General features: G+C 36.6%; 1 protein-coding gene across 8 annotated transcripts in view; it reads right to left on the reverse strand.

Annotated features, from left to right (window-relative positions):
* The window catches only part of THADA (THADA armadillo repeat containing), a 168,429-nt gene that overhangs the window by 129,532 nt on the left and 15,733 nt on the right, over nt 1-23,164 (reverse strand). For 6 of the 8 annotated variants that reach the window (XM_074579573.1, XM_074579572.1, XM_074579576.1 and 3 more), the window contains exons 12-24: nt 22,730-22,881; nt 22,435-22,590; nt 21,184-21,306; nt 20,136-20,259; nt 18,538-18,686; nt 17,487-17,697; nt 16,750-16,885; nt 16,260-16,396; nt 15,702-15,860; nt 14,366-14,523; nt 9,111-9,220; nt 3,253-3,385; nt 214-327 (exon numbers count right to left, since the gene is read on the reverse strand). In XM_074579573.1, coding sequence (XP_074435674.1) covers nt 214-327; nt 3,253-3,385; nt 9,111-9,220; nt 14,366-14,523; nt 15,702-15,860; nt 16,260-16,396; nt 16,750-16,885; nt 17,487-17,697; nt 18,538-18,686; nt 20,136-20,259; nt 21,184-21,306; nt 22,435-22,590; nt 22,730-22,881 — 1,862 coding nt within the window. Of the gene's footprint in view, nt 1-213; nt 328-2,991; nt 3,119-3,252; nt 3,386-7,703; nt 7,754-9,110; nt 9,221-14,365; nt 14,524-15,701; nt 15,861-16,259; nt 16,397-16,749; nt 16,886-17,486; nt 17,698-18,537; nt 18,687-20,135; nt 20,260-21,183; nt 21,307-22,434; nt 22,591-22,729; nt 22,882-23,164 lie in introns of those variants that run through there. The other 2 variants (XR_012586100.1, XM_074579577.1) reach the window with 2 other exon arrangements.

Genomic DNA, 23,164 nt, shown 5'->3' on the forward strand with positions numbered 1-23,164 from the left:
AAAATATTAAATTATGCCCAATCCATTTTTTAGCATCTGATGCACTTGCACATTCCAGCGACTTCATAACCTCTGCACATGCAAACACGTTTTAAAATCTAGCTATAAATAAGGAAAACAAAATATTCGTATTAAAAACACATACAAGTTTCCTTAAAAGTTTGAAGTAACACAAACACTTTTTTGACATTCTGATGAGAGACTGTGTTTTACCTGTGGAATTACACTTGATGATTCATTCAAAGGTGCAGCCAAAGATATCAATTCTTTCATTGTCATTTTCAACAAATCTGTTTTGCTCTTCTTCGGTTCTGAAGCTAACAAAGCCTACAGAAAGTTAAAAGAAAAAAAAAAAAAGTCATGTGTTTCTAGCCATGTTTCTTTCCTACCAGTTCCACTCCACGTTCCTATATTTACCATATCACAGCCTAGCTTCTGATCATACACAAGGACCAAAGAAATTTTGCAAAATGTTTAAGTTTTTAACTCTTTTGCCCAAAGCTTCTTAGCATCCAATGTTTCAGTAAGAAAACTCTGCTCATGTACTACCCATCTGCCTAAGAAAATTTGCTCATATATAACAAGTAATAATTTATCACACACCAAAAAAATCATAGTATTTATTACAATGAAAGTATGTGCCATATTATACATGCTTACATTTCTTAGTATGGACATTTTTTTAGTTTAATAACGTACATATTTAAGATGACACAGGCTGGCCAAAGAAGAAATCCTGGTTTGCAAAACAGGGTAAAACAAGCAGCATGTTTTTAAATGGAGAGAAGAAATGCATCCATCTCCAAATAGTAGTTCAAGGGGTAGGACATCCAACTGAGATTAAAATACTCTAATTTAGTCCTCTAGAATTCAAAACTGGAGTTAAAACAGTCTTTCTCTGTCTAGTAGCTCTTCTTGAATTTGTCCAACTTAGTACAAACGGATAATCATAAATCACTTATTTCTAATAAAAATGAGTATCCATTTGTGTTTTGGGGCCCAGAGCCTGTTCAGCATCAGTTCAAAGAAGATATTTAACAGTCCTTTACATCACATAAGAACGACCAAATGGATCAACTGCAAGCCAAATCAAGTATAGAAGTTAGGCAGAAACCCAGAAGTAGTCGCTGTCAATTTATCAGTATACCTTTAACAATAGGAGAAACACAGCAGGAAGGGGAAAAAAAAAGTATTCATGAAGTACAAAAAAAAAAAAAAAAAGGGAGAATGAACTGAAGACTAAAATTTCATGCCCTAAAAACGTTAAAGCTGTAACTAATATTTTCCCACATTTTCCTCACCCACTAATTGGAACTGCACCTTTGTACTATTAGGTAATAATATTTCTATTTTAAATAGGTCATTTAAAATGCTCATAACCTTTAAAATTACATATTATCATTAAAACAGATGTGTTTTACTAAAACAAGAATAAATGTCACAGGAAGCAGATGGCAAAGAGACCACACTGAGTCTTGATTTTATGCATTAATAAAATAACCTTATTATAGTACTGTTAGGATATGCATTACAACTTGTATTTTTATTATTTAAATGCAACATGCTATTTAAGTCTTAATTCATTTTACTGAGTGCTACAGGCACATTCAGAGCTACTGCCAAAGAACACTATCACCTCTCTTTACAATAAAATTACAATTTAAAAATAGATTATTTCAGACTAATCCCAACGTTCATTTCAAACCTTCTCATTAATTAACTAGACTAACTTCATACTCTTCCAGAGCTGTCAAAATAGAAGCATCTGACCTGTTTATCCGAACAGCTATGGCACAGCGCAAGCTTTGTCATATAGACTCAGTAATGTAGGCCAACTGCAGACTACACACACGTTTTCTGCAATGGGATACCGTTGGCTCCACCTAGTCCTTACATTAGACAGTGTTAACTTTGTACGTGAAAAACTGTTTCAAACACGCTTGGTTTTTTCACATTCTCAGCATTAGCACTAGCTAATGCCCACCGGATTCAAGCTCTGCGGTGTGAGTGGGGAAACCAGAAGACATGAAATCTCCAAATGCATTTTGTAGACAACTAACATATAAAAGGGTGAGATCTTTAACTGCTGAAACTGAAAAGGAAAAATTGTCTATAAAACCAATGCCCTACTTCTGCGCAGTGCTGCCTAGCACACACGCATCTAGCGAAGCCAGGAGCAGGCTGTGACTGACATAAGAAAGGTCAGACAGAAGCAGGCTGCCTCAACTTTCTCAGGGCAAACTTGGAGTGGAAAACAAGCAAGATGAATTATTCTGGCAGGGAGAACACGCTCCCAGCAGTCCCTCGGATTCTTGGAACGTGCTTGAGACTATACTTCAGCGAGCGGAGAAAGTTACAAATTGTGTAGTTAATCTTGGACTCCTGTCTTAGAGAACTGGTTGGAAATTAAAATGATAGAGGTTAATTTAGGGGAAAGCAATCATGGCTGCTTTAAGGAACGAAGGAATGGAAATAGGTTAAGTGAAACCTGCAGTGACTGACCTCACACGGATGCAGACGAGCTGCTGCATACTCCTGTGAGGCACTCAGTAGGAGGTGGTACTTCAAACAGAGACAAAACACTGCCAGCCAGCAGGACAGCCGTCAGTTCTGAACTTGGCAGAAGCCGGAGGCTGCGATGTGTGGAGCTGATAGTAACATGGGGAGTGGGAAGACTGTGGGAGCATGGCCCAACGCTCATGGATATGTCTTCAGTAACCTACTCAATTCATTGCATTCGAGACTGCCAGTCAACACGAGTTATTGTGACTATTACTTGATCCTGCTTTATTACTGTTGAGTGGACTTCCCAAGATCATTGTAGTATTTTCTAGGCCACCATTTCACAATTCTATGAAGGTCTGTTCTTATTTTACCACCCTCCCACTTCAGATGGAAGAAGCATAGAGTTACACATTTAACAGAGCCTTATTTAATCTGTGAATTAATTTACAAATTTGCCAGGATTATCACAGTGGCCACACAGAGCCTACGCTCAGTCTTTTGAAATGCTAGTTGAATCTACCTCAAGCCAAAAATCTCAAGAGTCAGTAGAACTGTAGTGCCAAACATGGTGTAATTACATGTGGCTTCTTGGTTGCACAGGGGCAATCAAAGTCTGTATAAAATAAAAAAAAAGGTAATTTTGACATTTTATGTGTTGAAGTAAGAAAAATAAATACATAAGTGTATTCACCAGAAAGGCCATGAAAAAAAAATAATTAGATCACAGGTAATAACATTAGTTGGTACCTGTATGTAGAATGGAATTCCCGCACTACGTCTGGTTGCACATAGTGTAGATGAAGGATCACAAGATTTGATTTCTTTTAACACACAGCTTAGCCACTGCTCTGGCATCTTGCGCAGACTCTCGCTGTTACATCTACATGAAACAAATACATAAGAAACATGAAACAAATACAGAAGAAACTAGGACAGAGTCAAAGAAAGCATTTAGTGACCTTAAGAAATATTTCTTACTATATATTAAAATCGCTAAGCATACGTGCAGATTTTTTTTTAAAGAAATAAGACAGATATTAAAAAAGGTATTGTACATTTTTCCAATGTTGATAGAAATTATATCAACCCTACTTATTAAGTGCCCCGGAAAAGATACTTTACAGAACAAGAAAAAAAGTATTCTGTGCTTCAGCACTGCAACCATTCTTTTCTGCCAAGAACTGTCACTGCCACTTCTCCTGTTCTGGAGAAGAAAATAAAGACATATGCACATCAGTCATTGTGTAGGAAGTGACACTTTACAAATTCATATCTTTGTTGCCACACAGTAGCTGATGCGTGACCCTTACATTAACTAACGTATGCAATTATGTTTATAACCATACAAAACAAAACCAAAGTCCCTCACAGTAAGTATGTATTATGTAAATAACCCTGCAAACCTCAAAGCAGGAGAAGGAATGAAAAAACAAGACACGCTGCTCTTTTTAAAATACTACATCGGTCACACTTTTGGTAAAGCAGCTGAATTGATCTCCTATCAAATACTCTGCAATTATAAAACTCAACATCACCTGAAAGCAAAAGTCTTCCAAGGACAAAGAGAACTCAAGTCTACTTCCATTGCTGGGACTGATCAGTTCAATGAAATGTACCATATTCAGTGGGCAAGACCAGCTCGTTAATCCTATGTCAATGTTCCAAAAGGATCATTCATTGTTAGGAAAATTTCTATTAATGGGACGTTGTTATTAAAACCTGTCACACTGGTTTGACACATGATTCAGAGTAGAAGAAAGAATTAATCACTGTGGGCAATACAATTGCAATTATCTCAACCATGCAGGAATTGCTTTACCTAAAAATATAAACTATAATTAAATTCATGATTAAGTAGGGAGACCTTACAGTAAGACTACAGTCAAGTTTTCTACCTAAGTGACTGAAATAAAAAATTTAAAAGAGAAGCTAAAAGGCAGCAGTTACTGATGTGGAAACCAAAATCTAATGAAAGGTCTACATCTACTCTCTCCTTCTTTACCCTCCTGTTATTATAACAAGAATTTAGGTAGGCTAAAAACCTGATACTGGACAACAAGTGAGGCTTTAATCTGTAGTGAAACCTTCCTTTCCTTCTTTTACAAAATAAACAGAAAATTAGTAATGCAGAAAACAGAGGTCACAGAGGTCAGCAGAAGACACGGCAGACTTCTTACTCTTCAGTAATTCCCTTAGGATTTCCACCACAGGTTTCCTATGCTGCTGCCAGGCCTTCTCCCCATTTTTGAAGGGCAGCACCTCTTCAAAACAGTGGCCGGCATGCAAACCATCAGTCCAGAACACAAGAGAAACATGGCTTCACAAGGGACAAGTCACCTCATACCACAGCATAAAAGAAAGGCACTTCCTGCCCCAAGCCTGTGACCAAATCAACTAAATTAATTTGGAAATTAATGGTGAGTTCTCTTATTCTTTGACTTTTCTGTTTCTGTTGCTGATAATTAGCTTCTCCCCCTGCTTACTTCCAGGACGTGTTCCTTTGCTGCTTTTGGGTACACAAGGAGGATGCAATTCTAGGGTTGAGACCACACAAAACATCTCCATGGGTCTCTGCAGCTAGACTCGACTTTGCAGTTCTCTTCATCCACGTCAACATGTACTGCAAAAGCTACTACTTCTGGTCATGTCTGCGGCTGGTCTTACCTCCCTAGCTAAGCAGAATTTAAATGTTTTCATTTAGTCATGCAAAGAACAGTGCTCATCTCTCTTCTGCATGTTATCTTAGTATTAAAACAAACATCCCACAAGACACATTCACATCTGCTGTGGTGCAGAAGAACACAACGTAAAGCATTAAGGAAATATTTAAAAGTTGCTACGTTGCATACTGAGTATTTTATTCTTAAGTAAACAGAAGGGGTTTTCCCCTTTCAGTAGTAGTAGAAACAGGAGAAATATACTGAAATCCAATAAACTTCAGACTCCCTCAAAACTGTATTGCTTTGATCTTGCCACAAGTAATTCTACCTTGTTCAGTCACCCACCAAGGCACTTCTTTTCTCTTTTTTTTTTTTTTTTAAAGGTGAAAGAGTTATTGCTTTAAAATTAGAAACATTAGAGACTGTTGACTTTGCAATGGAGATGACTACTCCCTTAAATTTGGCAGCTCCATCTCCTTATGGTCTGGCAAGAAGAATATTGTCTTAAGAAGCAGGTGGCCCTACGTTGTAAGAATAATGAAGCTTTACAATGTAAAAATGGTGGTCTCAAGCTCAAATGTCATTTTCCAGAATTAAATAGTAATTATTTTTACCAGATCAAACAAATTGTGCTGATAATTAAAATATAACACAGTAACTTGATACACAATAACTTAAGATGCAGTACAGTAAGCGTTTTCCCACAGATTTCTATTTGTCCATGGGCCGGTTACGACTTCATACATGCCCAAATCCCTTCCTGTGGTCAGTATCAATGAGTACAAAAAGCCTGGCTAAAGATAAAACCCTCTCCCTAATTCCTATGGCAGTATTTTCTCCTGTCCAAGAACAAAGGGTCGATCTTGGATGTCAGTGGTTTGTGGCATAAACCGCACATGTAGAAGCATTTTCTACATGGGTATAGTCAGTGTTTCCAATCGCTGTAATCAGTCCCTATCTGGGGAAAAGGGGGTTTTCTTTCACCATTTCTCCTCTCTCAATAGACCTGTATTATTATTCTTTTTCATAAGTAATGCGATTCCTATTCTTTATAAAGCTAGTCTCCATAGTGCCCCGGCACTTCTCAGAAAAATGAGACAAGAATCTAGCCTCAGAAACACATTACTATTCAAGGTATAAGTCACCCTAAAAAATGTCTACTTTTAAGAGCAACTCCTCTGAAACTATGAAGTCCTTCCACTTGCATCCTCCTTTTCATAGTATCTGCTCTAAATGAAGCAAAATTTTCCAGATTTCATAACTGCACTGAGGAAAGTTCTGTTTTGAGGTTTCTCTAGCAGTAAAGCAAAGCAGAGAGAACCGTGGGTGGCCTCAAAACTTCAGAGAAACAATATCATTACCCCTGTCTCTTTCTTTCACCAAGCAGGAAAAGAAATGAGGGGGAAAATATGAAGAAAGTTAAAAATCAACTCAGTCTTTGAACTGAGCAGTGCCTTAACATTGTATCTTGTACTTCATTATATAGCGTACTTCCCAATCCCACAAGCATCACAATACGGTGATTTTTCCCCCTCCATTTTATTTCTCTCCATTTTAGACTCTTTCCTTCACATCTGTGATTACACTTCTGCAGAAAAGTTAGTGACAATTTTAGTACAATTCACTAGAAAGTCCATCAATGATTTTTAAATTTTACAAGAAGTCTTCCTAGTATGGGCCTGGGAAGGCAGAAGTACAGTCACTTCAGAGCAACAAAATGAGTCAGAAGCAGAGTTTACTGCAAAGATTAGAAGGGTCTCCTCCCAGTTGCCTAACAGAAATATTACAGAAGATCAGGCACTGACTAGGTACAGATGAATAATTTCCACTGATACTGGATTAAACATTTTTAAAATCAAAGCAGGTTTTTTCTTTATCATTACAGTTTTCCAGAAAACTATACCACATGGTCCTAACTTGTTGCATATATATCAAATTGTATTCACCGAGTTTAATTTAAGCTCCAATTTGAACATTTTAAAATGTTCAAAATACCTTATTTGTATGTAAACGCACTGCACTGTATGATGTCACTCTTCCCAAACCCTCCCCTTGCATTCTGGAACTTTAGTGAAGCAAAGCACTACGGCCACAGCTACGCAACACCATGATTTTGACATTTCCAGAAATCTTTATGTTCTGCTTGATCTCTCAAAAAAGCCTCACCAAATAAAATAAAAGCAAAACACCATTTGGAACAGAGAAATTGTTTGGGTATTTGTAAGGATTACAGGAGATTCTAGTTTAAAACAGATGCCCAGAGGCTTACAGGTGCTTTCTCTAACCACCCTGTATTGGGCCAAATGAGCATTTTTAATTTCTCAGGGCCTATGACAGGAAAGCATTTTTTAAAAACAACATTGTTTATTTCATTGATATGAACGCTGCTTGTTTTGTAACTGTGTGGTTTTCTGAAGGTGCAGCCACAGACAGTATTAAGCAGGCACAACAAAGGGAGCATTGCACCCCCAGAAGGAATATGAACAGGGAAAAGTTAGAATGGTAACTTGCATACTTAGAGCAGACTCAGCAATTTACCTCCAAATGTCGAGACGGAGATCAAATTTCATCAGGTTCATAAGAAATCCCTGTGGAGGAAAGATTTTTCTTTCACCACTAACTCACACAGGTCTGAATACCATTTCTCTGTCTAGAAAGAAGTCAACGCTTGGTTCGTATAAAGACTGGTATTTAAGGGTTGTATAGCGAGATCAGATGGTAAATATTCCAACATATATAGTTTTAAGAAAGTGTTTTGCTATAAAAATGAAGGACCATGTTCAACTAGAGTCTGTCATAAAAGCACAGGAAAGGGATTTGGCACAGTCTTAGTGACAGATTTTTTCACTGTGTCTTAGAGAAAGAATGAATTAAAGTGACAGGGATGTTTCTGTAGGTCTTGAGTTCAATTCTGTTCAACAAGGTATCAGGTTTAAGCTGTACAATACTATAAACTGCCCCAGAAAAAGGCTTTCTCCTCTGGTATTTGTGGATGCATCAGCAAATTAATATAGATTCTGGTACATATACTTCCAGACTGTCTGTGAGCCTGGCAGCTATGGAGAGAGGTAGGCCAGTTTGGATTTACTTGCAGAGCGGAGCCCCTCAGCTGCAGCAGGCTAAATGGAAAGACCCTGGGACACTCAGACCTGCAGGGCGACTGCATTCCCCGAGAGGCTTAACCCACCCGTTTTGGAAAAGAGTCTCAAGAAACTCCTCGTATCCCAGGAGTACCAAACCAAAGAGTCATTAGCTGTTCTGGTATCAGTCTCCTTTCTCCTTAATTTTAAATACAATCAGCCTTGATATAATCACTACATATCACAAAGAAATATTACCAACACTTGAAATAGGTAACTAAGCATGTAATGGAAATTCCAAAGCTCTTGCCCAGACCTCAGGACAATTCTGCTTACTTCGTTCTTCTAGGAAAGTATAAAGTTACAACGGGAAAGAAAAAGAAATTTAAAAGATTGCATATCACATCTTGTGGTGCACTGCCAGGTAGTCTTCCAAATGTCAGAATATACAACTCAATGACAAGGAATAAAAGTTTCCAGGAAAACATCCTGGCTGAAACAAGAAGTCTGGCATTCATTTTCATAAAGGGCTGGGGAAGGCGGGGGTGGGGGGAGAAGAATTCTACACTCCTACTTTTCCCAGAGAGCTTTTGAGAGCCGTTCAGTAAACTAACACACCAGAAGTGGAGAAGAATGCAGCAAGCATTGAATATCAGTATTGTCTTTCAATGCCTAAGAACCATCATTAACCACCAGTATCGCAGCCCAAATCACAGACGTAACTTGTGTCATAATCATGCTTACACCAAACCTGAATAAAACCCACATGAAATCCAGGATCTGCTTGCACAGCGAGCTTCAGGATCGATGCCACAGTTTGGTAAAACTACTATATTAAAAACATAGTAAGTTGCGCATCTTGTACCTGGAAAGCATTTCCGTAAGTTGCACAAAGCCAGCGTATGCCAATTCAAATGCACCCCTGTGTCTCGATTGCAGCAGATGATGTTTGAAGTAATCCCCAATATTTTTAACCTAAAATAAAAATAATATTTGAAATTATATATAGACAATTAACTTATATATGCAAGATACTTCTGCAATTAAAAGCAGCAATCCTTCCCCTGGTTGGAAAGGCCACTGGCAAAAGCAAAAAGCAACCAGAAGTCGTATCATAAAAAAGCCACTTACTTTAAGGATAACAAATATTATACTCTATTTTTCAGGTTCAAGCGATAGTGCTATGTCCTTAAAAAAAGGCCAAAAAATAAAGGACATAAAATTAGATGTTGTCCAAGAGGGACACAGGCAGACATTAAGAAAAGAAAGGGACAACTCTGATTTTCAGAGGAAACGAACCTAGAATCCTTCTTGTTTGCCTTCACTCTTAAAATTCCAAAGAAAATATTTACTAAATCATAACAGCAGAAACAGACATCTACAAAAACATCTGAGAAAGATAAGAAATTCAAACTTCATGAATTGTGGCAAAGGAAAACAAAGCTACCTTCCCTACTTTTAAGGTTCTAGGATTCTGCATTATTGCCTCTCACTACTATAAACAACTTTAAAATAAAAAAAGATGTTGTATGTAGCTCTCATTATTATATACATTTAAAAGTCTCAAAAAGCTGAATGCTATAACTAAACTTTCACCAATAGTTACTTTATAGAGCTCTACCAGGATGCCAAGTTTTTAAAGCTGTTTGGAAGCTTACAACTCCACGCAATCTCATTCTACAGAAAAATATGCTTTTCTTATTTTTCCCTCTAATTCTGATCAACTTTCAAGGTCTAAATCAAACTTCCAACATAATTGGTTTACAACACACAGCACATACTTAATTCTATTATGCAAAATTTTCTTCCAGAATATTTCCTAAGAGCTCTTCAACAAAAGGTTCTTCGAAGCTTTTATATAAAACCAAGCATAAAATCATGTCAAGTTTCTTACAAAATTCTGCTTATTCTGTTATTTATAAAATAACATACTTTAATAGTCTGACGAGTAATCAAGATGTCAGAGAAGATAATGTCATATCTAGCTATACAGTTTTCCACCTCACTGTTAAGTAATTCATATTACCCAAGCAACGAAATTGCAATAATTAAAAAAAAAAAAAATTGGAGACTAAGTCTACTTATTATTTCCCACAGCTAATGTGAAATATACAACAATTGGAGATATTTGAGGTAAAACAGTTATTTCTTTGAGTGGATTTTAAGCTAGCTTATGTACCTACAGGGTTTCAGCTTCCTATCCCAAAAGCAGGAAACAGTGCCCTTTTTTCAGAAGGAACTGACCCACAGACAGACCAACTGTCCAGGTGTGCAAACAAAACCAAACCAAGAAAACCATACACATGCAAATCAAATTACTGTCCTGTTCCACTGCCACCCTTATGTTTTTAGAATAATTCATATGGATTTTTTTTTTGGGTCACATAACTTTCAACTTTACTATTTATATTTCTGAGCTTTTTGCAACAGCCACATTCACTAGAAGCTTACTTCAAATTGAACTCTGATACATTCATTTCCACTCATAGGTTAGAGCTTGATGAAAACGCACTGCCATAACTCAGTTCTTGTAAATGACTGAGGACTTATCCTGAGGCAAGTGCGTAAGCATGGATTCTTATCTAACAGCATCATGCTATCCATGAGCGTCCAGCTCTCCTGTATCATAAATCCAGTACTTCACATGTCAGGATGGAGAACAAATCAAGGAATTCACGTTTTCTTCAACATCACAAAGATCCACAGCAACTGCGAGAAGAGGTGACCCTACCAATGTTGCTTGCACAGGAAATAACACCCCAGTTCAAGTTAAAATATTCAAGTATGGAATAGGGAACAAATATTTTAAATACATTTCATCATCTTGGTCAAAAACCTCGAGTACAACAAGTTAGTCCTACTAATGCAAACATACACGGCCATGCTTGCTGCTGAGACCAAGAATCTCAGTATTCAAGATAGAAAGTCTGCACAAGAGGTTGCAAAAGCGCTCTGAGAAACAGCTGGTACATTTGTGCCTCCATATCTTATTTTCCTGGCAATAAGATGCCACTCAAGTAGGGTCCTACATTCCAGAGGCTATTTTTTTCAAACCCTTAGGAGAGGGGAGCTTTAAACCCATAAAGGACTGCAAAAACATCTCACAGTTAGAAACAATTCATAGTCAGTGAACTATTGCCAACCATACTGAACTCCAGAGGAGATAGACTGATTAGATTAAGAACTGGGGAGAGGCTGGGTTTTGGTGGTTTTGGGGTTTTTGATTGTTTGTTTTAAATTCTTCCTTGAATAGAACAAACTCCAAAACAGCAATGGGAGCTTGAGAGACACACTTTGGCCCTTGTGGCACAAATAAGTAATAACTACTGAGGGCTGTCAGTACTTAAAAGTCCTCTCTGTACTTCAGTGTTCCACCACAAGGGCTCAGATCAGCTCTGACTGTTGGGTTATCACAAGCAGAACCCCTAGCATTGGGACAGTATTAAGACTACTTCTGCTGCCGGTTTCTTTTCACTTTGGTACACAGCTCTGTCAAGCTTATCTCCCAAAACCATCTTAAAACTTAAAGGCGAGATAAACAGGAGTTTGAGGAAGAGCTAAAAGTTCCTCCAGGCTTCGAGCATTGTCTCATGATTTGCAAATCATATGACAAAATCAACATGGCCTTCATTAGATATGCTTTTGTTGATTATGTGGTGGTTACTAGGACATGACACTGTATTGATTGTCTTAACAGGCATAGCTTTGAGCATACCATCTCTGGACTTTAAGGGTCAGATGGAGAATGAAAGGTAGAATGATTATCTCTTTGAATAGAGATATTCCTCCAGCTATACTAGGCACTTCCTATGTCTGATTTTAAAGGCAAAGCAGCCATTGCAAAATGGCTTTAAGCTTTGAAGACTGTCAGTTCAAATACAGTATTTTCAGACTCATCTATACACACATCTTAGACCAAGGAGCTGAAGATGTTATAATAAGTGCACACAGTGGCATTCAAATGCCATGCAAAGCCAATCTCTTACTCAAAAGACAAGGAAAGTGCAAATTTCATACTGTTCCAGCTTCCTAATAACAAAAACAAAGAAAAAAATTATTAAACAAGAATGGCCTCTCTGACAACTTCTCCTACATAGGTACATACCACAACAGACAGCATTAACAGCTACAAAGAGGAGTCAAGAATTAGTGCCGTGAGTAGCCAGCTAACGCCACTGCCTACCAAGAAGCACAGTTCAATTGTGCAGTTTCTTAATGTGGACCAGCACCGAAAGACACTATCTTTTCATTTGCATGCTCAATTAAAAAAGTGGGAAAAAATAATCAAAAGACTATGCACAAATTCAACACTCACTATGATTTTTTGTATGAATAAATTGTGACAATAGCACTGATCCCATAAGATACAATTTAAGAGAGTTACTAACCTAGACATAAAGCAAGGGACAAGATGAGGAAGGCTTTGCAACAGGGTGACATAGAACAGCCAAGTAGTGCTACCAGACATTTCTCAACAATTACTTAGCCCTGACTCAAGGAAATATGATCAAAGTTTCTCTGAAGTTTCCCCCCCTCTGTATTCTTAAATCTCTTTTAGTATTTATAGAATAAATATTTACAGAATAAAGAAAAGGAATGAGCAACTTTAAGGGAAAGCTCTATGTATGTGCGTAAGATAACAATAGGGTCATGCCAGTTACAAAGAGTAAATGCCCGTGCTTTTTCCTATAATATATCTTACACATTCAGACAAATTGTATTTCCTTGCAAGCCTGAGGAAAATCAGGATTTCAAATTGACTTCTCATCAATTAGCATTCTTCAAATTAGAACGCAGACATTCTGTTTTACAGGAAGACCTCAGAAGTATAAAGAATCTAACAAGGCATCTATAGGAAAAGAAAGTATGATGCTTAATAACATAGCATTTCTGAAAGGGCAACTACTAATGTCTGCTTTCTAAATAAAGATAGAGTTGCTACAGTTGGAGCTGACTCATTCTAAAATACCAATTCCTTTTTGACTTGGAGCAGATTAAGGAACATAATGGTAGGAATGCGTATGTGTTCTCTCATCTACCCTCCAGACCTCTGCAACAATACAAGCACAGCTGTTAACCAGATGAAAACGTGAAGGCTAAAGACAATGCAAGAATAAAGATAGCAACATTATTTCCATGGTACCACGACGTTAGATAGTATACAAAATAAGATCTGCAGTACATTATATTATTATTATTTTAAGATACAAAGTTCTAACACCTAAGGGAAAACTAAGTAAGTATTTTCTGTTGGAAAGAAGAAGAGGTTAAAAAGTAGTATGTCTTGCATATTTCAATCTTCCATGTAGAGACTGGTTTTGCTGAAACCATATGGAAATGAAAAGGTCATCAATTAAAAACAGAAACTTAATAAACACAAAATATTTCCCAGATAAATGCCTGTGGTAATCTAATTTCTTGTAAACGCTGCACTCAGTATTCTACAAGAGACACAGATGGCACATTAACATTTCTGATCTCTTAAATCAAAAAAATTGGAGGAAAAAGAGAGTCACATTACATACAAATTATTCATAATTCAGTCTCTTACGGAAGACAAGACTACAGCTAGTCAGCATGTTTGACTTTCAGAATTACTGATTATGAAATTCAATTAATGAAGAGCTTTAAGTAAAATCCCAACATCTAGAGTTCAAAATGAAACAAAAGATGCTTTGAACATGAAGTCAGTTTAGAAGACTTTTAGCAACTCTACTAATGCCCAATATATACCGAGAGAGAGAGAGACGCAGAGGGGGAGGGAGGCAGGCAGGCATTGGTATCCCTAAACACGGCATACATCTTGTAAATAACCCAATACAATTAGAATTAATATTCCTTGAGTTTGTTAGCTATGTATAATAATTTCTTCGCTTATTTGCTACTACTCTAGTTATGCCTTCTGAATGCCAGTTTATCAAAAAGTAAACTGTCAACCAAGTATAATAAAACAAGAAAACCGTGAGAAAAACATGGCAATAAAAAAAAACAAAACAAAAACAAGAAAACTTTTCCCATACAAATGTAGATTTAAGAAAAAACAGTTTTCTGAAAACCACCTTCCCCACCGTCATCACATAAAAGAAAGTGAAGGTTTTATAATAAAAATTATTTCCCTACCTGTTCTACAGTAATCAACCCATCTGAATGTTCAGATGTAGCCTGTGAAGGCAAAAGTTTACACAGTGTCCCTAAGAGCAGAGATACTTCCTTCATGCTTCTCCAGCAACAGACAAGAACCATTTGAGCTGTGACATCACATGTTTGCCTTTCTTTACCTTAAAAATAAAAAATCAGTAAATGTAATAGTGTCATTCAAGGTTCTCAGATGTAGACTTGTAATTTCAATTTCATTTAGCCTGACCTTCTTACAAAACACAATTAACTATGAAAAAAATTTCCTAAACTTGCCAACCCAAAAGATAATTCAGTTTTGCTGACCCTAATTGCTTCCACTCCTAAACACTCACTGTACTTTATTCCACTTGGAAAAGGCAGCAGGATAGCATTTTACCAGGCAATTGCTACTTCAAAGAGGTCTTTTGGTAATAACTGGTATTCACCTGCACACTGCATACAAACACCTACAAGTTCGGAGCCAGGCTCCAACAAACTCCACATCAAGCATCAATCCACCGCTCACTCTGTGTTGGTTTTTAACCCAGGTGCTCTCGTAAGAGAAGGCCTGGCAAAGGCATCACGTTTCTAATACAATATCCCCATCTGGTGGCCACTGTGCCACTTTAACATATTTACAGAATTCTTTTCATGAAACAAAACATATGGCCCAAGCAAAACTATTTTAAACACAGGAAAAAACACGTGAGGAAAGAAAGTTCAAATATTTAAGAATTCAAAAGCTTGCATAAACTATTAAATTTTAAAATGTACAGATATTCTCTAAATTTATTCTGGTATACACTAAACACGTCAAAGTTTACGATTTCTTTATCACTGTAAGGCTCAGTTTCATAGCTGCTATTCATTAAAGTAGACTAATACTATCTAACGTTTTACCACTGGAATCTTTCAAACAGGAGCTTCTGCTTATGTAATTTCATGCAACAAGTTTTATTGCATGAACATATTCCCCACTTGTCTTGTGTACACTGGGGAGGGAAATTACACTGTCTAACACCTTTCAACAAGAAACGTATTAAAAGCGTTGCTTGACAGAAAAGGTGTTAAAGATTACATTGCCAGTGCAGTTAAGGAAACAGAGTCTAGGCCAATATCAAAATAACTCATTTTCACTTGTGCTTTAAGACCACAATCTTCCAGAAACACAGTGAATTAGTCTTTAAAACCATGCCCATGAATAACTAGCTTCTGACAGATTTATTGAAGAACTGAAACATTATATGGAGCAAGTAACTTCCAATTTTGATCACCCACGTAAAATGCCTGCTCTATAAAGAATATCTTGATTTAATTACTAATACAGCATTGGATTTACCTCTCATTTCTGTGCAAATATTTTCCATTGACCTGTGGTCAGCCAGCTTTTCAGACTCTACTTTGCAGTGTTCCGTCAAAATTTTTGCTTGCATAAAGTAATCATTCGTGTCCTGTGGCTGTATCTCATGCAGAATCATCTGCAGACGACCTGAACTTTCTACACATTAAACAAGAGGAATATTTAAAATAGTTTTGTTTTTTCACTTCCAGTTCTCTATACAAATGTAATTAATTTTGGGCACGTAAGTACAAAAAGTAGCTATTAGCACTGAAAAACAAATACAAAACTATAGTGATTATGAGGCTTTAGGAAGAAAGAAAACTGGACTTTAGAGTTATCTGTTTTGAAACAGATGCCACTACACAATCTGTAAAGTTAATGCAGAAGTCAAGACAACCTCTATCAGAAGTTAAGGGTGGCTTAAAATTATGACATAAAATGAGAAATGGAAAAGGAGGGGTCCTAGCTCTAGTTCTGAATTGCTGTAAGATAAACAGAACTTCAGAAGTTTCAGATTTTAACAGAATTCTTTTGGGGTTTTGTTTGTTTGTTTACCTGAATCGCTATCCATTGGAATAAGACCCTCTGGTGATGAGCTCTGCACTACCGGTGATACTACAGCAGAGAGTTTGTATGACATCAGAATGAGCCTGGCCACCATTTCCTTCCATTCAGCTATAAATGTCAAGTTACTTAAAAAAAAAAAAAAAAAAATTAAAAAAATCACAAACAAAAAACAACACAAAATGGATTAAAAATAATTTTATATCTAAAATAAATGAAATTACAACCACTTCTGCAACAGTATATATGAAAACTATAAATAGGGTACAGTTTGAAAAGTTCCAAGACTGAATTTAATGCATACAAAGGAAGTATCCAACAGCTAGCTAAACAGTGCAGCAGCCAGTAAGAGTTCTAAAAGCCACAGGTACTGGATTTTGTTACAAATAACACTGTATGCTTTTACGTTCTCACAAGCAGCTCTTCCACTGTGCTTAAATACGGAGTTACAACTTACTATTTAGCGGTATATTTTACTTACTTAAAAGGTAATTGCTGCAAAGCTCCTGTTATACAATGCACTCTCCCATACATTGGAAATGATGCTGCTGCTTGAAGCAGAGACTTCTTAGCTTTAAATATTTCTTCTTCAACATTCACCAACAAAAGCTTGATAACTGAAATTTTAAAAATACGGATTAGCATTACACATACATATACTGTATTTTCTAAGAAACGAGTCTGCTTTAAAGAAATAGGAACAAAGCCTGTTTACACAATTCAATGGAAAATGCACAGCAATTTCCTTGTTTACACTTTTCACTCTTTTGTCATTTAAATAAAAGTCATTGTTCATTTTCAGTTACCTAAACTCCAGCAATATTTGTTATACTCAATTAAGTCTGTCTATCCGAATGAAACAGCAGCTGTGAAAAGTACAACCCAGATCCTATACTCAGGGACAATCCCACAGCTCGTGCAGTAGTCAAAAGAATTTACCCAACACATACTGAAAGTCAGACCTCACCCTTAGAGCCAGGTTAATACAACAAACAGTTCAGCAGAATATTAAATTATTTGAATCTTACGTTAGCCATTAAAGAACTTGCCCAGTTTTCAAAGATACACGTGCCTATTTTTTTTTTATATTTATACCATGTGGTATCTCAATGTCAGAATCAGAATGAACTACAGACCCAGACCAAAAACCTTAAGAAAAAGCAGTAAGGTTTTAAATTAAGTTAAAAAACATGGAGGCTCATTTCCCCAAAAGCTTACCTGCTAAAGTGTTCTTTTCCACTGTATTTATTGATGTGTTTTCACCTATCTGGGGGTTATGCTCAACCCATTTTCCTAAAGAAATATGCTGTAGTCTGTTATGATGTACTAAAAAGTTCAACAAATATGAAGCAGTGACACAATCGTATGGCTTGGTACTTGTGCTAAGATCCACTGCTGCTTGGAATAGGAGATCTAGATTTTCAGAATCCTGAAAAAAAAACCCCAATATTTTTCATTTTATTGAGTTTCCGTATTGATTTAATTAAGCTACTTAGCACCCTGGAACCTAAGAACCTGCTTTTAAGTAAGGTTGTTGGTACCTATTTCTTAAGAAACACTGATTTTGTACACCGATCACCTTACGCTCAAAACATGCATTTAGGAAAGACATAATTACATACACACTGAGGATGAGGACAGTCATTTATAAAGCAGTATTCAAACATGCTGCACTTCACAAGAGGATTTTTTTTTTTATCTTGCTGTTTTGGCTTTTTTTTTCAAAATACTGTGTTTATCTGCTAATGGACATCACAGAGAAGCAGTTCATCAGGAAGCAGTATTTGTTTACCGGTACTTATGAATTTTAAAGTAACTTTTTATAAAGTAATAAACAGAAAAATCAGTATCAAGTCCATTGGTAAAATTTGGGAGAAATCAAACAACACCATCAGGTAATGAAATCCAAGACCAATTAGAACAGAAAAGAAACCGAGCTGAATTTCTTAAAATACAAGGGTAATCAAGCCTCAATCATTTACAAAGGGAAGTCACAGCTAAGCGAAAGCTTGCATTAACTACTTCTCTAGTTCATAATCATGCCATTCCCAAACTCCTTCATCCTTTAGTGAAACAAGCCTCCTTAGGTAAGGGCAGAAGCTGTGTAAAAATACATAGACGACGCTAGCAATGAACACTACTGCAGGCAACTTGGACCGACTGCTAGTTTTCAAGAATTATGCTTTGTACCTGACCCAAGTACCTGGTATAATACAGAACAATGATCTTCCATGAAATTACTCCATTTAAACTATTTTTAATTACATACCTGTAAATTAAATGCAACATCACGAAGTTTCATCAAAAGTCCAAATGCCAGAACTTTTATTTCCTCAAAAGTACTGGCAAAACACTGGATCAAAGTTCGGACACGAGCGGAATCGATCTCCTGATCCAACTGAAAAACTTGGGCCTGGCCTGTTCAAAGAAATCAATGCCTTAGATAGTTTTGCTGTAATTCTTTGCAGAATAAGCACTGTATTCACATTTTGCTTAGCTATACTAAAAAAAACACTACAATAAAATTTAAGCTAAAGCATTATTTTAATATTACTTACTTCTCTTTATAGGTTTTAAAAATGCCATGTTTACTGTTGAGAAAAAAAAAAAAGGGTTACCATATCCAAAAAGTAACCCTCAGTAATACAGAAAGGAACTTATTGCCAAAAACAGAATCTCATTTATTCACATTAAATTCAGCATTGAAAATAATCTTTGTTTCAGCTTTGCTTAAAAATTCTTTTCATGGAAGTATATAGTATTAGAAAATAATTCCTCTCAAAAAAGGTTCAAAACTTCAGTGGGTTTTGTGGATTTGGTTTTGGGGGTTCTTTTTGTCATAGGAATAATCTCCTAAAGTGGAAGCCATTACAATTTTTTGCTTTTAATTTAGATTTAAAAGAGTCATGATTTCTGGCAACTGACCTAATGCTGTAAAGAAGCCAGAAATTTTAAGATGTAAACAAGTGCACCACATTCCAGCACAGAACACAACAGCAGCTAAATCTCCTTTAGAGAAGAAATGTCAGGCTTCTGAAATCCTGAAGCTGCTATTATAAACAACTCTCTATACAATTTTCTGTTAAAAAAATAATTTTAAAAGCAGCAACAACATACTACAAACTCATAATAACAAAAATCAGTGGTTCATGATTTATCAGGGGTTTTGAGAAAAGATCTACCAAGGCGGCATTTTTTCTTCCCTCTCAAAATCAACTTTTGTCTTACATTTCTCATTTCTTTAAGAAAAAAAAGTTACAATTTAAGACTGAAAACATACTTTGTTGGACATATGATCCAGAAACAAGATTTCACAAGACCATCAGTGCTCCAAGGCTCTAATACTTCTTGAACTGGGGTTGTCATAACAATGTGAAGAAAATTTAAAATAACAGCAGCACAACAACATAAAGTGTCCAATTAAGTTGTTCATTATTTAGTATAATAATATCACGAGGATATGCAAGCCTTTTCAATCGAGGTTTTATGGTCTCAGTGTTTTAAATTACATATGATCAATATGTTAGAACAGGAAAAAGGGGTAAAGTTATCAAAACCGTTGAATCTTGTCTAAAAGTTTTCTTCAAAATAACAAAAATTCATTGAAAAACCTTGCTAGAAAAGAGGCTGTGCAAGAAAATCCCAATTTAGGGAAGATATTCAACAGGCCATAAATACTTGCATTTATTTCAATTTTCCAATAAAACTTACTATCCTTCCTTCAGGTAAAATGAAAGCGACACAGGAAATGCCATAGAAATTAAGGACTAAGAATACCATTTTACCTTGACAGAAACTCACTAGCTGGCATAAAAGAATCTTCTTCAAAACCTCCCATTCCCACAGCCTATAAATTAGGCTTCTCACCTTTTGGAGCAGAAAAGATTTCTGCTATGGATCCTAAAATACTTAGTGCAGAAAATCTGGTTGGGTGTGATGAACCGGGAAACAGTACCTCAAAAAGTCTATCACATACAGAGGACATGAAATCCTGTAAATCACAAGAAAAATTTTATGGCAGTTTACTCGCTGCTCTACAAACAAAAGTCTAAGTAACTGAATTAAGGACATTCTGCTTTGCGTGTTACCCAAAATATTATGACCTTACAGTTAATTTTGGAAGAATGGGAGGCCTACCTCTGTAATACTGACAAATCTCTTGTTTCCTAGAGTACAGTAAAGGCTGGGCAATGGTTTGGTTTTTACAAGAAAATCGTTTTCCTTTCCCACTCCCACAAAAAGATGGCCACTGTATCAAAACCTTGCAAATTAGTTGCACAAGAAAAGCAGAACTCAAGACAAGAAACAGTTTAAACAAAGAAAGTGATTATGCAAACCTTCAAATAAGAAAAAAGACAAATACAACAGAAGCCTTCATACAGAAGCCCTCATGCTGAAGCACTGCCATTCATCCTCTCACTAATCATTCTGAAGAGCTAGAAAAAGGCTGAAGCTCGACAGATCTCCATTTCAAGCCCAAGTAGCACACTTCCTTTAAAAATTGCTACTAAACTGCCATAGCTGACAGGACGTTTGCCTGCACATTTTAGTTTGAGTTGGGGATATTTCTGCAGTCATTCCCCACTTACTGCTGTTTCAGCTCACATCACGGAGCAATACTTCAGAAAATAAACTTTATTGCTTTTGGACAAAATTAACCTTAAAGATATCCTCCAGATATTAATGGGCACTCAGTTCATGAGACAGCAGTACATTCAGTCAAAATTTACTTGCATAAGTGCAAACAGAGTTGACAAGTTCCTCGGCACCATTCTGCTTTACGAGTTTCTTCCTTCTGCTACTTCCTAACACAGACACAGTTCCACTTACCCAGCAGTGCTCTCAAAAACAATGAACTATCTTTCAGAAATCTTATGCCACCTCTTTTATCTGTATCTCTAGCAGTCTAACTTACTTTATATTGCTGCAAAATCCCCAAAGGATGTCTTTTAGTTGAGTTTTCAAGTAACTCTTGCTTGGTTTTATTTTGCTCCAATTTATAAAGCACCTGGGAACTTTCTTGTATCCTGCAAAATAACTTTTAAAACAAAAGCAAAACATAGGTAAGGAAAGAATCCTTGACAGTTAAATAAGGGAAAGGGAGGTTTTCAGCTTATTTTACAGATCATATTGCTTGTAATTTTTAAAAAGTTTGCACACGGTATAACACAGAACAGATCCTTCTCTCTCTATTCCAAAACCAAGCTTTTTGCTCCTCATCTCCCTCATGACCAACCTTTTTCCCCTCCCTCTGCACCTCCAAAACATTCTTCCATCCATCTTCCCCCTTAAATTCATGCCTAGCCTTCTCCTCCCACCTCCCCATTTTCTGTGGAACATATGTTCCTAAGTAAAAAAAGCTCAATTAATGCGTAGAGTTTTTATACCTTCAGTGTCTCTTACAGAGTTTGACTCACCTCACGAGTGCTACCCCCAGCTCTTTTATTACCCACTAGTATTATTTCCTTTCTGGTTACACTCCCTCTAACAATTTTTCCATCTCGCATTTCTCAGTCTGCACCAGGCAAGAATGGAAAGAGATGGACTTCCCTTTGTTTCCGCCAAACCCATTCCCTCATTCTTCCCCATCCCAAATTGATTATTTTCTCCTTCCACGCTGCTTTCTTTTGCCATTAAAGTCTTCCAAAATGTTCTTTAAACATACATGGTTTCCTCGTTTTACCCATATCCTTCTACTGTGATCTACACGCAATCTTGGCAACTTCCACAATGCTGACATGCTCAGTCCCTGCAGACTGTAACAGCACAGCCATATGTCATGCTGTTCCCTTAATATTCCTCTACCTTGTCTTTCAAGTCAGGTTGCTGAGGCTGTGATCAAGAGACTGAATTTACCTGAGGTCTTGCAAGTCTACGTAAGCACACTCTTTGTCCACAACAATGGCAACACAAGGCTCATTGCTTACTCTACGCCACATTGCTTTGCTATTGGTAAATATTTGCATATCAATTTTTTGTTTAAGCCATCCTTGCCTACAATGAATTATCACCATTCAGTTGGGTAACACATATGACATAGTCTTGGTCTTAGAGCTTCTGCTCTTTCAGATGAGCAACTTCATAACACACTCTGTAGAATTGTTTTTAAAATGCTGTATAACTAACGTAATAGGCACATCAGACATTGTTTATAGTTTGAAATTACCTTTCTCAGTAAAGAACCTATCTGTTGCCTTACTGAAGGAGACTGGCTGTTCAAGTTGTACATCAGAAAAAATTGAATCAGTTCCATTTCTTCCATAGACACTATTTCCGTGCTACGATGGGTTTCACAAAGTAAGCCTAAAGCATCAATGCAAACCTGAAAAATATTTAGATGTTAACCACAAAAGAGTTACAAGCACCTATGATGATACCTTTGTTTTAAAACAATGCTAACACAGTATTTAGGATCAAAGCAATTCTTCTAATTTAAAGACACAAAACAAACGCCCCTTTACCTGATTGTGCTGATGAACTAGACCCTGTTTTATACATTCAGTAGATACAAGACCATTGCTCATGATAGTTGAAAGTTCCAGGTGTCCGTGAGCCCTGGCTGTTCTTAGGCATGCCATTAATGCTCCAAGAGCTCCTCTAGTACTGCGAGAGCCTAAAGAAAATGAAAACCAGTAACAACTATAGTTTGAAACACAAACAATGTACTAATTGCAATGCTTGTCAGAAACTCCTGATACTTCCAACACATGACCCCTACCCCCTTTTTATTTTTTACCCCATAATTCCCAAAAGTCAGTGTCTGTTGTAGATTAAACTAGTTTAAATCACCTGGGTCTCAAAAAGCTTCACCCTGAACATGTAAAAGGGCTTGTGAGACCTCACAAGCTTATTTTAGAAATAGAATAAATTATGTCAAAAACTACAAGAGAATCATA

Source organism: Larus michahellis, chromosome 3 (assembly GCF_964199755.1).
Source record: "Larus michahellis chromosome 3, bLarMic1.1, whole genome shotgun sequence".
Classification (NCBI taxonomy): domain Eukaryota; kingdom Metazoa; phylum Chordata; class Aves; order Charadriiformes; family Laridae; genus Larus; species Larus michahellis.